The following is a 14,687-nucleotide window of genomic DNA, read 5'->3' on the forward strand; positions in this document are numbered from 1 at the left end:
TTCGGGGCCCTGGAAGTTTAGGAGGTCTCGGTGTCTACAACCTTTCTTAAAGATCATTGTTGTTCTTCGTATCCTCGTAACGTACTAATGCAAGATAGAAAGTATGCTGTCTGATGAGAATTGTGTTCTCCCATATTCCGTGTGTGGTTTTTACTCCGACACAGCCGGTCCCCGGTCAGCCTCGGCCACTGCAGCATCTCCCTCTTGGTTGGAAAAACCGTCGCTGCTCCCCTCCCCCGGCCCCAGTGCCACTCTGTTCTGGGGCGTCTGCGCCCGGGGCTCCACCTGCCTCCTGCAGGTCACCGGGTGCACGGGCCACCTCACGTGCGGAGGATGGGCATCACCACTCACTCCACCCAGCACGCCGTGCCCACACCCGCGGAGACTGTGACTCTGGCCGTTGGCCAGGCCCCAGAAGGACCCTTAGACCCACCTGCCACCTCCCCACTCCCCACAGCACACCCTGTGGGTGACTGTCCCAGACCCTGGGCGCCGCCTACCCTCACTTGCCGTGGGCAGGACGAGGGAGGAATAAAACTTGTCAGCCCTGCTCGTGGTGGAGTGAGCTCCCTCTCACGGACACTAATCCTGGGCATCAGGCCCCACCCTCGTGACCTCCTTTAACCTTAGAGACCCCACCCCCAAATACAACTCCACGGGGGTGAGGGCTTCAGGAGGAATTCGGGGGACACAGTTCACTCCATGGTGCTCTGGTGGGTGATGGGCCCATTCCTCAAACAGCGACACCCCCAGGCCCGTTCTGGAAGCCGAGGGTCACCGGGGAGCAGGAGCCCAGCCGGGTCACTGCACCTGCTGAGTTTACATTTGTTTGGGGGTACATATGTGCCCCCCAAAACGCCCTTGGACCGGGGTGCCCTCTGGAGTTGATTGATTTCTAGAGAGAGGGAGAGAAGAAACATGGATGTGAGAGTGAAACATGGAGCATTTGCCTCATGCACGCCCCCTATTGGAGCATGTGTCCTGAACTGGCAACCTTTTAGGCACTGGGTGATGCCCAACCCACTGAGCCACCCCTTCCAGGGCTAAACTGCACGTACACAGGGCCAAGTGCACTGGTTTTGAATGAACAACCGGGCGAGTGTTTTAGAAGTGAACTTACTGATGGAATCATATCAAACTGGCGATGTCCAGCCCCAGGAAGCCCCATTCATCTCCCAGTCACCGCCTCCTAGATCAGCGAGCGGTTCTCCACCTTCCTAACGCCGCGACCCACAGGTTGAGAACCGCTGCCCTAGATGGACAGAGACTGAGTGGGGCCGGCAGGAGGGACCCGGGGTGGGGCGGAGTGTCCTCGGGGCCTTGAACAAGCTTGGCTGTCACCTGTTGTGCAGTGGCCTTCTCTCCGCCCCCTCACAGCGTCTGAGGGCCCCCAGTGCCCTGTGGGGGTGAACCCAGGTTCCACAGGATGTGTTTCTCTGCCAGACTGGCCTCGGGGTAACCATCTCCGGAGATCTCAGACAGCCATCCCCAAACTTGCAAATCCCAATTCCTGATGCACAAAATACACAGGAACCCTGACAGCCCCAGGCCTTCACCCCTCCCCCAAGCCCACCCCAGGGGACTCTCACCCTTCCGACCCCTCTCTGCCTCAGTGCCTTTGCTCAGACTCTTCCCTCTGCTCCCCTCTCCTCTTCCCTCCAGGCAAATTCTCACTGAACCTCCAAGGCCCAGCTACAAGGTGGGGCTGTCTCCGGCCCTCGGTCTTGTCCCGACTGAACACCTGCCCCCCCTCCCCCGGAACTCTCACTGCATCACAGCCTGCTCCAGCCTGTGTGTCTCCCTTGCTGGACGGCGGGCTCCCTGGAGGCAGCCTCCTGCTCTCTCTTCTCAGAGACACGGGGCCTGGGAGGCAGGAGGTGCCTGAGGCGTCAGCTTCTCATCCTCGAGTTCTTGCCACACCCAGTCCAGCAGGATCGCCATGGAGCACTTCACCTGTGGCTGATGCACCCAAGCGACTGAATTTATTTTATTTTCCGCTTTTAAAACCTAAATTTACAAACCGAAACCATGTGCCACGCTTTCCCAGTAAACACGGTGTATTGTTTTGGTAGGATTACATTTCACTTCAGCCGTTGAAAATTTATTATCTGGATTGAGATGCGTTTTCAGAGCAAAAGGTTTCGAAGACGGAGGGGAAAAAAGAATAAATTCTCTTATAATACTTTTCTATATTTATGGCAAGTCATAATGGTAATATATTGGATTTACTGAGTTAGATAAAATCCATTATTGAAGATAGTCTCATTTTCTGGCTAGAAAATTAAAAGTAACGTAGAGGCTTGCTTCTTATTTCTATTGGACCGTGCGGTTCTCCATGTGAAGGGCGGAGGGGAGGTGCCTGGTAGACGTGGAGCAGGCGGGGCGCTAGGCAGCCTTTGTGAAGTGGGCGGGGCATTTCAGGGGGCTGGAGGCAGCCTGCCAGCTCTCAGCCTGACAAGGGATCCGCAAGGCCCACACCCGAGGCCACATGACCAGGAGCAGGGTCCACAGTGCAGGAGGTGACGACCAGCTGCCGCCACCCGGGAGGCGTTTTCTGTGCTGGGTCTTGCATCCAGAGTGCCACCGACCCCCGGGACCAGGGGCAGAGGACCTGGGACCCGAGCTGAGACACCGTGGCAGGAGGTCCTGTTTGGGGTCCCGGGTACCAGTCTCTGCAAGGCTGCCCCAGGCAGAGGGGGCGAGTCAGCTCCGGCTCTCAGAAGGCTGGGCTGGAACCAGCAGTCGAGGGGACAGGGAGGAACTTTCTAGCAGTCAGCCCTGCCTCGTGGGAAGGAGGGCTCCGCACCAGCAAGGCTGGCCGAGGACGGGGTGATGGGAAGGGGACTTGAGGATGAACTGGGTCCTCAGCGGTCCCCAGGGCCCCGCGGGGTCTCAGGCGGAGCCCCTCCGAGGCGGGCCCAGCCGGGTGAGGGGGTCCTGGGCTTCCTCCGATGCGGTCGGGTCCCTCCCAGGGTTCAGAGCCATCACAGCCTCTGACCGCGCCCGGCTGGGCCCCCTGCACGCGGCCCCAGTGACCTGCCTGCAGGTGAGTCCGTGCAGGAGGGACAGAGACAGGGCCTGGGTCACCTGGGCTTTCCCGGGGTCCATGCTACCCACCCACCGGCTCTGCCCTCCCTGCCCCCCTGCTGCTCCCACCCCAGCTCACAAAGGTGGCCCTGCTCAGCCACACGGAGCCCGTACCAGCTGGTGAGTGACAGTGCTCTGTCCTGGCCCTGCCTCCTCCTGCACCCACACCCTCCGAAGCCGGGCTCCTCACAGCACCGTGTACCCCTGCCCAGGGAGAGGGGCGCCGTGAGGGTAACCCCATCCCTCTCACACGCACACATGCGCAGTGCTCCTCATTGGAGGCAGGGACGGGGCTCCCAGAGCGGCCATGGATGCTGCCGCCGCGCCCAGCCGTCCAGACCCAGCCTCCTGGCCCTCGGCTGTCCTCCCCTGAAACCAGACACAAATGGGTCCAGGCCGCCTGTCACTCCTGGAGCCACTTAAGCAGAGACAGGGCTGAATCGCATAGGAGTGTCTATTCCAGTCCTGCCGGCAGGATGGGGAGCATCGGGCCAAGCCATTTGGCAGCTCTGGGCTCCAGTCCCTTCAGCTGGGACATGGGCATGAGGCCCGGCTTCACGGGACTGGGAGGGCGGCTGGGAAGCCCTGTGCTCGGGGCCCGGCCCTGGAAAGGCCCCTGACACGCACTGGCCACCCTCGCCTCCTCCCTGGGACCATGAGGAGTTGGGTGCTGAGGGAGCCCTGGGGGCACCCCCTCCCCCCTCCTGGCCTCTCTGTCTGGGTCTGGGCCTCTCTCTGCCCTGAACACACCAGCAGCTCTGCTGGCCGCGCGTCCGTGTGGCCAGAGCAGCTCCGGTCCAGGTGTCTCGGGGCAAAGCCTCTGAGCCGGTGGCCTGAGGACTTTGATCAGTGTCTGTGGGCGGTTTCTTCTCGGCTCCTCAGAGTGGGACCTGGGTCTGCCCTCTGCCCCCTGCCCGCCTCCCATGGAGCTGGGCCCACAGGCGGGCCTCCCCCGCCCCAGGCTGCCTGTTTCCGTCCACCTCCCGGGACAGCGTGTTCCTGGCACAAGCACCTCCTGTGCACCAGGCTCCATGCTGGGCCTGGGCCGTGGGGAGGGGCCACCCGGCCACGCCAGCCTGTGCTGCAGGCAGACAGGACGCTGCCCACCCACAGGACACGCTTCCTAGTGCTTGTTGTGCCCCACAAACTGCTCCCCCTTTTCCACAGAGTGACCGAGGCCCCAGCAGCTCATGGCCACTCCGCCTCTTCTCCATGGACGGATGGACAACCATCCACAGGACGCCCAGGGCCCGTGTGTGTGTTAAGTCGGACCTCATTCTTACAAAGGCTGCAGATCAACGTCCGGACTTGCATTGGGGGACTGAGGCCCAGGCGGGCAGTGACTTCTCTCAAGCAGAGGCCTCTGCGGGCCCCAGGGAGCCGCGAGTCCAGCTCTCCAGTCTGGGTCTCGGGTTCTGGGGGAAACGCTCTGGGGAGATGCTGACCCACTAGGAGCCCGTGAGGCAGCCCGGATGGAGCCGGAGCTGGGGGCGGGGAGGGGCAGGTTCTGTCTGCTGCCGGGTCTGGGGGCCGCCAGCCGCTCCTTCTCCTCCTGTTTCCCAGGCGCCTGGGCCTGTGGCTCACTGACCCCATGTGTAAACCCAGCGACCTTTGCCACAGAAACCTTTCCCAGGTAGTCATGCAGGTAGAGAGAAGGACAGAGCACAATAGAGAGGAAGGGAGAGGGAGAGAGAGATAGAAATATCAATGATGAGAATCACTGATTGGCTACCTCCTGCGCGCTCCCTACTGGGGATCGAGCCTGCAACCTGGGCATGTGCCCTTGACCAGAATTGAACCTGGGACCCTTCAGTCTGCAGGCCAACACTCTATCCACTGAGCCAAACCGGCTAGGGCTAAACTGCCTTTGTCTTTCAAGATCTTAAGTTTTTTCAAGTGCCCTGGCCTGGGTGTTAAAGTGGTTAGAACGTTGGCCCTCACACTGAAGGGTCGTGGATTAGATTCCCGGTCAAGGGCAGGTAGGTGGGTTGCGGGTTCGATCCCTGGCCCCAGTCAGGGCACTTGCAGGAGGCAACCAATCCATGTGTCTCTCTCACATTGATGTTTCTCTCCCTTTCTTGCTCTCTCTCTTCCTCTCTCCCCCTCTCCCTTCACCTCTTTCTTAAAATTAATGGAAAAAATATCCTTGGGTGAGGATTAACCAAAAAAAAAAAAAAAAGAAAGAAAGAAAAGAAAAGGGTATAGGTAAGTTATTTAGTAGAATGTCCCTTAACCGTATTTAATCCCTTAAATTATGTTTCCTCATAATTTCACTCAAGTTATGCATCTTCGCCCAGAATTCTACAGAAGTGATGTGCATTGGTTTCCTGTTGCCATTAGAACACATGACCACACACTAAGTGGCTAAGAAAACCACAGGAGCCCTGACCGGTTTGGCTCAGTGGATACAGCGTCGGCCTGTGGACTGAAGGGTCCCAGGTTTGAATCCAGCAAGGGCATGTACCTTGGTTGCCGGCACATCCCCAGTAGGGGGTGTGCAGGAGGCAGCTGATCGATGTTTCTCTCTCATCGATGTTTCTAACTCTCTATCCCTCTCCCTTCCTCTCTGTAAAAACTCAATAAAATATATATTTTTTTTTTAAAAAAAAGAAAACCACAGGTTTCCTGGGTCGCAGTGTGGGCGGTCGCAGTCTGCAGCGGGTTCACTGGGTCACAGTCACAGTGTCCGCGGGGCCGCCTTCCTTCTGGAGCCTTAGGGAGAACCCCCTCCCTGCCTTTTAGAGGCGCCCACATTCCTTGGCTCGTGGCCCCTTCCTCATCTTCAAAGTCAGCTCTGCAGGATCTTTAGACACCTTTGCCTCCCTCTCTACGTATGAGGTAGAAGTACAATTACATGCCCCCGCCCAGGTAATCGAGAATAACCTCCCTATATTTAAGATCCTTAATTTAATCACATCTTTGTCAAAAAGATCTTTGACACATAAGATAACATGTTCCCAGATTCTGAGTGTCAGGATGGGGACATCTTTGGAGGGTCACTCAGTCTTTCACATACGTGTCCTCCTTAGGGGACCATATCTGGAGGCATGTGATGTCCGTCTGTCCCATGATTGTGACTATATAAATGTGACACTTGTTATGGTTGTATTTGCAAGGTTAGCCCCCTGTAACCTATTTTTTACTTTTGTAATTAATAGTCAATGTGAGGGCGATACTCTGAAACCAGGTCAATATCCTGTACCTGCCTCTACTGATGATTATTGGCTAATGCCTTTATTATCGAGAATATTGCAAAGGGATTGCCATTCTCTACGGTGATCACTAAGCACTTAACACAGGGGAGAGCTTTGCCTTCTCCTCCTTGTATTTATGCCTTCATCTCATTTATTGACTCACAGACTCCTCTGGTGCATGGGGGACGCTCAATCCACTGAGCCTCGCCGGCCGGGCTAGACTCTGATTCCATGAACAATCTGTTATTCAAATGATGTGTTTTGGTGCCCACACTGTCCCAGAGTTAGCCAAGCTGGATCCTGAGTCCTTTGGACACGTCCCCGTCATTCCTTCAGCACTTGCTTCCTGCCGTCCCGTGTTCCAGGCTCGCCTTGTGCTTGTCCTGCTCGGCCCGGCAGTCAGTCATTCCCCCAGAGTCTTCCCCTGTTCGCGTGGAATGGTGTTTAGAAACCAAGGTCTTGGTGCTGGGTGTGCTCACTCCTTTTGGGCTTCTAGGCCCTGTCAGAGGACAGAGCTTGGGGATATCAAGAAAACTCAATAAGAGTAACTGACACACAGCAACAGCTGTTTCTCTCTTTGTCCATCTATACCCGCAAGGAAGTGGGGAGCAGATGCGTCATTCCTCGAGAACAAACCTGGGAGGTTATAGACAACAGCCACCGGACGTCAGCAGGAATGTGGAAGCCACAGCACCAGTCTGCAGGAATAAAAGCAGACAGACAGACAGAGAGACACACGCGCGCCCACACACACACACACACACACACACACACACACATACACACACAGTGTCAGCAGGAAGATGAGCCAAACGAAGAGAACCAAACAAAAGCTGAATGAAAGGCAGCCAGCTTAACAACCAGGCCCCTTGTGCCACTAAACTGCGGGGCTCACGTCTAATCCCAATCGGATAAATCCTCAGAAGGTGGGTTCGGACAAGCCACCCTAAAAGCCCCAAACTTTGGCCGCTCTTTAGTCAGGAAAGCTCGAGGGGTTTCCATGGGAATCACAGGAGAAGGCTGGATTTCCCGGATTCTGCTTGTCCGAGGCAAGATGCCTGAAGCTTGGAGTGGAGACACCACCCCCTCCACCAGCCCAACTGCCCGTGGCCACATCAAGTCCAGCAGAGGAAGCTGGACCACGGCCTCCACAGACTCCCTGCCCCTGGACACTAAAGGACCCCACGCCTGGCCTTTTTTTTTTGTAAGCTGAGTGAAGGCACAGAACTCTTTTTAATTTTTAAAATAGATTTCAGAGAGGAAGGGAGACGGAGAGAGATAGAAACATCAATGATGAGAGAGAATCATTGATTGGCTGCCTCCTGTGTGCTCCCTCCTAGGGACTAAGCCCACAACCCAGGCATGTGCCTTGACCGGAATCAAACCCAGGACCCTTCAGTCTGCAGGCTGATGCTCTATCCACTGAGCAAAACGGGCTAGGGCCCATGCCTGGGCTTTGATAAATGCCTGAACTTCTGCACAGGGAAAGACGGTGTGGGAACAGGATGCTAATTTGTTGGGGCGGGAAGGGACCTGGGAAGGTCCATGGGTGGACGAACGGAGCTGGATTTTGAAGGATGGGTTGGACTTTAAAAGATGGACTGAAGCACTCAAGTTCAGGAAACACAGACAGTCCCAATCAAGATGAACCCAAAAAGACTCACACCTGGGCACATCAAAATTAAAATGGCAAACGTTAAAGACGAAGAATCTTACAGGCACCAAGAGAGACAGAAAGTTACCTACAAGGGAGCTCCCATTAGACCGTCAGCTGATTTCTCAATAGAAACACTTCAGGCCAGAAGGGACTGGCATGACGTATACAAAGTAATGAAAAGCAAGGGACCGAATCCAAGACTACTCTAACCAGCAAGGCTATCATTCCAAATTGAAAGTGAAATAAATAGCTTCGCCGACAAAAAATGGCTAAGATAGTTTATCGCCGCCAAACCAAAACTGCAAGAAATGCTAAAGGGACTGTTGTAAGAAGAAATGGGGGGGTGTGGGGGGAAAATACAGGCATAAAGAATAAAAATGGGAACAAATAAGTACCTATCCATAATAACCTGAAATGTAAATGGCTCAAATGCTCCAATAAAAACCCATAGGGTAGCTGAATGGGTAGAAAATGTAACCCATATATAGGCTGTCTATAAAGTCCCACCTCAGAACAAAAGACTCCCACAGGATGAAAGTGAAGGGATGGAAAAAATTTTCCATGCCAATGGAAATGAAAGAAAAAAAACCTGGGGTAGCAATACTCATATCTGACGAAAAAGACTTCAAAATGCATCACCTAGGGCAAGAGAAACAAAGGAAAAACTAAACAAGAGGGAATATACCAAAACAAAAAGCTTCTGCACAGCCAAAGACACCAGCATCAAAATGAAAAGGGAGCCCACTGCATGAGAGAACATATTTGCCACTGATACATCTGCTAAGGGGTTTTCCAAAAATGTAGAAAATACTCATCTAATTCAACAAGTGGTAGACAAACAGTCCAATTAAAAAATGGGTAGAAGACCTGAATAGACACTTCTCCAAAGAGGACATACAAATGGCCAAGAGACACGTGAAAAAATGCCCAACGTCACTAATGATCTCACTCATATGTGGAAGCTAATGAATAAAATAAACTGAACTGATGAACAAAAGAGATCCAGACATCGAAGCAGGCAACAGACTGACGTATTTAGAGGGAAGGGGGAGAGGTTCACCCATTTATGTGCATGTATGCATAGCCCACGGACAGACAAAAGTGGGGGGAGGACCTGGGGAGGAGGTGGGAGCAGGGTGGAGGGGGTCACTGGGGGGAAAAAGGGGACATCTGTAATACTTTCAACAATAGAGATAAATTTAAATAATAAAATCTATAATAATAAAAGGGTAATATGCTAATTAGACCGGACATCATTCCGGATGTCCTTCCGGATGAAGCCGGAGCTGGAGCGAAGCCCGGGTTCCAGGTGCCAGAGGGAAGCCGGTGCCGGCAGCTGTGGCAAGGAAGGCCTACTCTTGCACGAATATTCGTGCATCGGGCCTCTAGTCAAATATACTAGTAAGATGGACACCCTAGATTAACCCACTAAAAAGAAAGTAAACACCCAAGTCAGCTGGAAGAAATCTGAGTAAAATAAAAGCCCAGGACTCCGGGTGCACACCTGTTTGCCTCAAGTCCCTCCTTACCCGGAATACAGTCCCCAAATAAAAGGGCGGAGCTGCAAGAAGTGACAAGCCTACAACAGCAACAACACAGGAGGTGACAGCCCTGACCAGGTAGATCAGTTGGCTGAGAGCATCATCTGGGTAGGACGAGGTTGTGGGTTCAATCACCGGCCAGAGCACACACAGGAATCAACCAATGAATGCATAAATGGGGTGGAACAACAAAATGATCTCTCTCTCTGTCTTCCCCTTCCTCTCTCTAAAATCAACCAATAAAAAATGAATAAAAAGAAAGGAGGTAGGTTGGGCCAGGCCTCAGCACGAGGCACCTCTCAGGGACAGACCCTATGGACTGTGACCCTACTGCACCGCACAGGAGCCAGGCCCAGGCGTGGGGCCTTACGTGAACTCTTCCTTAACCCTCACTCAACCGCTGAGACACAAAGCCGCCCACACCGCTCACCTCTGGGCCACGGCGAGCGCGGACTCCACGGGCAGCGTACAGGGCAGCATCACGTAAGACATGGCCTTCACCGGTAGGAACCTGCAGATCTTGCTCCAGCAGCCACCTCGGGGTCTAAGTGCCTCACTCAGGCCTGAAAGATACCATTGGGGGGAGGGGCGTCCCCCAGTGTAACCTCACCCGGGTGCTGCCTGCAATTCCAGTGAAACACACAAATCCTGCTGCCAAAGAATCAGAAGCCGGGCCCATGCCATGGAGCGGGGAGTGCGGCCAGAACAGCCCTGGGACAGCCACAGGCCCCGGATCAACGGTCCCACTGGCAGCTCTCCCGGAGGAGACACGAACCCCCAACCCCACCCGCCTTACGGGCTTTCCCAACACCCCCTCTTCTGCCTGGAGCCCTGGCTTCTGTTTCCCCTTCGTCGTGGCCTCAGGACCCTCAAATCGTAGCAACCTGGGCACCAGCGTCGTGTTTATCTTTGAATTTCTCCCAGTGCCCGAATGCATCTGGTGTGCACTCCTGGCCCATCTGGTGTCTGACGACATGATCAAATGCACTACCGTCGCTCAAGGACAAGTTCAAAGCTGAGGGTTCGGGGAAGGGGGAGGCAGACAGGCTCCTCCAGAAAGAAGGCGTGGAGATGGGGGCCCAGGCAGAGAATGGTGTTCTGGAAGAAGGGGCCCACCCTCGGGGCCCCCAAATCCGGTGTGCCCGGACCCAGGAACTGGGCGCATGCCCGCTTAACACAACGGGCTCACCGGGAGTGTGGCTTTTTCTGGCCGTGCACACGGGGAAGGGAGGCTGAGCAAGGCGCCTGCGTGGGGAGATGGTGCCAGGAGGTGGGGCCTCATCTCCTCCCCGTGGCAGCATCACCCTCCTCCCCAACCCGCCAGAGAAGCCCCCTTAGTCTCAGCAGCAGAAAGCAACGCCCTGCTGTCCCGCCAGAGGGTCTCACCTGCAATGAGCGTGGGCGGCAGTGTCTCCAGGACGCTCTCGTCCCAGGGCAGGAGGCTGACACGCAGGTGGGCCAGCAGCTCGGCCACCTCGGGCCTCCTCTGCCAGGCAGCCGCCCCCGGGGAAGCCTCGGGGCTCGCGGTTTCCCAGGAGAACGGAAGGAACTCGGGCGCTGCCGAGGGCACACTCGGGCTCGGACGGGGCCTGTCACAGATGCCTACGCGGGGCACGGAGACAGGGGGCATGACTCACACACCCACCCACCCTGACAGGGAGGCCAGCAGCCACCAGACATCCAGAGGGGCCTTCCCCGCTCCCCTCTGACCTCCCTCCCTCCTGCTTCAGCAGCCCTCCGTGGCTCCCTACTGCTGCCGTGCAAGCTTCACCACGTGCACGGGGCCCAGCTTGCGCCTCTCCTCTGTCCATCTCTCAGCCACTGCAGTTACACAGGCCTTCTTCCCCTCCTATCCATCTCCAAAGTGGAGTCACCTCCTCCTGGAAGCCCTCCTTTCCCCCAGGCCTTGCAGCTCCCTCCTGTGTGACCCCGTAGCATCCCCACACCCTGTCACGCCCTCTGCATGTCATCCCTCCACACGTCATCCATCCACACAGTGAGCTCCGGGTGGCAGTGCCCCCGCACTCAGCCACGTGCGTGGACCTGGAAGGGACACAATGGGCACTTCCTGAGTGGGTAACACGTGCAGGTCCTGGTGACCAGGCGGTCTCCTTGGTCTCGGCCTCAGAGTAATGGACGCGGTCAATACAGGAGCCAACGTTTAGCATCGAAGAAAAGCAGCTCCGAACACATCTAACGGTGGGCTCCACGCTAATGTTTCAGGAGCCCGACTCCTCACCGAGTGACGTCACAGACTCTGGGGCTTACCGAGGCGGCTAACAAACAGCGGAGGAAAAGGGCTCATCTGGCTCGGCCAGTGTGGCTCAGTGGACGAGCCTCAACCCATGAACCCGGAGAGCACGGTTCTGTTCCCGGCCAGCGCACTGCCCGAATTGCGGATTCTCCCTCCCTCTCCCTTCCTCTCTCTGAAACCAATAAAACCATATGTATTTTTTCTTTTCTTTTTAATTTTTTTTTTTTTAAAGAAAAGGGCTCGTCTGCTCCCCAGCTCATACGTACCTTTTTCTTCCAGGAACCTGACGGCATCCAAGTACCCTCGCAGGCATATCTCTAGAAGCACCTGTAAGCCAGGCAAGTAAGTGAACTACCGGGCCGAATCGCCAAGCCTCATTCATTTAAACTGAAGACTCCTTCAAACTCTGAGCTGCCTCCATGGGCTGGGCATGGCCGGACAAGGCACTGGGCAGGAACGACACCCCTCCATGGGGCCTTTGCTGTCACCCAGCATGACAGGCTTGTCCTGGTCCTCGGGGGACAGTTACAGCTGCCTCCCCCGCTCTGTGCACAAACTACCCACACCAACCAGCTGGTGCACGGCCTTGCCTCCAGGGGGAGCCCTTGCGGGCTGCTCACTGTCCTGCCCACTTCCCTGCAGCCTCCTGGGCCCCCCATCCCTGTTAGGGCCCATGTCCACACATCCCCTTACTGTTGGGGTGGGGAGGCATACTACAGCCACCACAGTGCTGCGTGGTTCGTGACTGTGGCCACGAATAAGATCATGTGGGTAACTCGACACATCCTACTGCCCAGGCTGCACCCACAGTCTGTCCAGGATCTGTGGGGGACTGGTCCAGGGCTCCTCTCAGGTACCGACATTCATGGATGCTCTAGTCCCTCACGTAAATGGTGTAGGGTTTGCACACAGGCTACAGCAGGCACCCCTACACTCCACGTCACTCCGTGGATTCAGGGTAGGGTGCGGCGAGGGGCAAATTCAAGTTTTGCATTTTGGGACTTTCTGGAATACACACACACACACACACACACTTAAGCAACTAAACGACCGGTCACTATGATGCACACTGACCACCAAGGGGCAGACGCTTAATGCAGGAGCTGCCCCCTGGTGGTCAGTGCGCTCCCACAGCAGGAGCGTCCTCAGCTGACCAACCCGTCCCGGCGGCCCACCACGCTCCCTCAGTCTTCCTGCAGGTCCAATCTCCGGAGAACGGGCCAGGCACTGACAGACCACTCCGCTGGCAAGATCCCCAACAGCACCACCGGCCTCCTGGAAGTCGGCCTCAGGCGCCATGGCCGCTTCCCCTCCCTAGATGCTCAGCAAGGATGAAACAATATAAAAGCGGCCACCAGGTGGCTCCCAACAAGTGGTATGAATGTCAGGGGGATGGATCCTGATCCCCGGCCAGCAAGCACGACCCACCGCCTGCCTGGAGGGCTGATCACATCCCAGGCCGCCCCCCCTTGGGTGGGCACCAGATGCAGGGCTCACGGTTAGTGAGCACTGCTGGGCGGTGCGAGCCTCTCCCGATCGTGACTGACAGGGTGTGAGCCTGTGGCAGGTGCAGTAGGGCTGGGATGAGCAGGCGTGGCAGGTGGTGTTGGACTGCTGGTTTTGGCCCAATCCCCACAGGCCACCCCGAGGGACCCCACCTGTGCACGAATTTGTGCACCAGGCCTCTAGTCCTATATAATAAAACCCTAATATGCAAATTGACCAAACGGCGGAACAACCGGTCGCTATGATGTGCACTGACCACCAGGGGGCAGACGCTCAATGCAGGAGCTGCCCCCTGGTGGTCAGTGTGCTCCCCCTGTGGGCTCATGGCCAGAAGCTGGGCTCACGGCTGGCCAGCGCAGCAGTAGTGGCGGTAGCCTCTCCTGCCTCTGCTGCTGTGCTAAGGACCCCTCGGGGGATTTCCAACTGCTGACTTAGGTCCGATGACATCTCCTGAGGGGTCCCAGACTGTGAGAGGGTGATGGCTGGGCTGAGGGCACCCCCGCCCAGTGCACGAATGTCATGCACCAGGCCTCTAGTATATATACTGGTATATCTACACTAATAAAAGACAAACATGCAAATTGACCGTACCTTTGCTATGCCTTAAGCCATGCCCACCAGCCAATCAGAGCAACTATATGCAAATTAACCCAACCAAGATGGCGGCTGGCAGCCATGGAGCTGGAGCAAGCATTGAGCGTCTGCCCCCTGGTGGTCAGTGTGTGTCATAGTGACCAGTCATTCCCAGTCGTTCTGCTGTTAGGGTCAATTTGCATATTACTCTTTTATTATATAGGATAGGATAGAGGCCTGGTGCATGGGTGGGGGCCAGCTGGTTTGCCCTGAAGGGTGTTCCAGATCAGGGTGGGGGTCCCGCTGGGATCTGTCCTACCAGGGCTGCAGGACAGATCCCCGGCCTCGCTCTGAGTGCTGGATGCACCCAATTGATGTGTCTCTCTCACAAGGATGGTTCTTGTTTACCTCGCCAGGCAAACAAGAGCACAGAGCTGCACCCCCAGAACAAACAGCCCCACTCACCTTGACATCCGGTGGGAACAGGCTTTGGTTGATCAGGTAGACGTTCTCCAAACAGAAGCGGAGACTGAGCCTGTACACGTCCATATGCAGGAAGTTCGTGGACTTGACCTTAGGACAGATGTCATGCTCCCCAAGGAAGGGCGACACGGTGATGGTCGTCTTGTCATCAAAGGAGGGTATAATGTCACTAAACCCTCCATCCACGTACCGCTTGTGAGGGAGAGAGAAACACATCCGGTCAGAGGCTCTGGCAGGGTCCGTGGTGCTCAGATTATGGGCAGAGGCTATGGGGGGAGGACGGGCTTGGGGAGCCTCTGTCAACACCTGCGGCTGGGCAGGCGGGTTCGGTACAATGTGGAGAGTCTGCACCTGTCAAACCAGTGTCCCCTACTGTGACATCCTCAACTGTC

At 56.0% G+C, this 14,687-nt stretch overlaps 1 protein-coding gene across 1 annotated transcript; it reads right to left on the bottom strand.

Annotated features, from left to right (window-relative positions):
- Positions 1–6,414: 6,414 nt before the first annotated feature.
- On the bottom strand, positions 6,415–14,564 carry LOC102442459 (patatin-like phospholipase domain-containing protein 3). Its single transcript, XM_014450759.2, is given in 6 exon segments — positions 6,415–6,960; positions 6,962–6,979; positions 9,910–10,042; positions 10,866–11,081; positions 12,000–12,060; positions 14,278–14,564. Coding segments are annotated over 6 exon segments (756 nt in total). The 5' UTR covers positions 14,512–14,564; the 3' UTR covers positions 6,415–6,866.
- Between the last annotated feature and the right edge of the window lie 123 nt (positions 14,565–14,687).

This window comes from Myotis lucifugus, unplaced genomic scaffold, assembly GCF_000147115.1.
Source record: "Myotis lucifugus unplaced genomic scaffold, Myoluc2.0 scaffold_3629, whole genome shotgun sequence".
NCBI lineage: Eukaryota > Metazoa > Chordata > Mammalia > Chiroptera > Vespertilionidae > Myotis > Myotis lucifugus.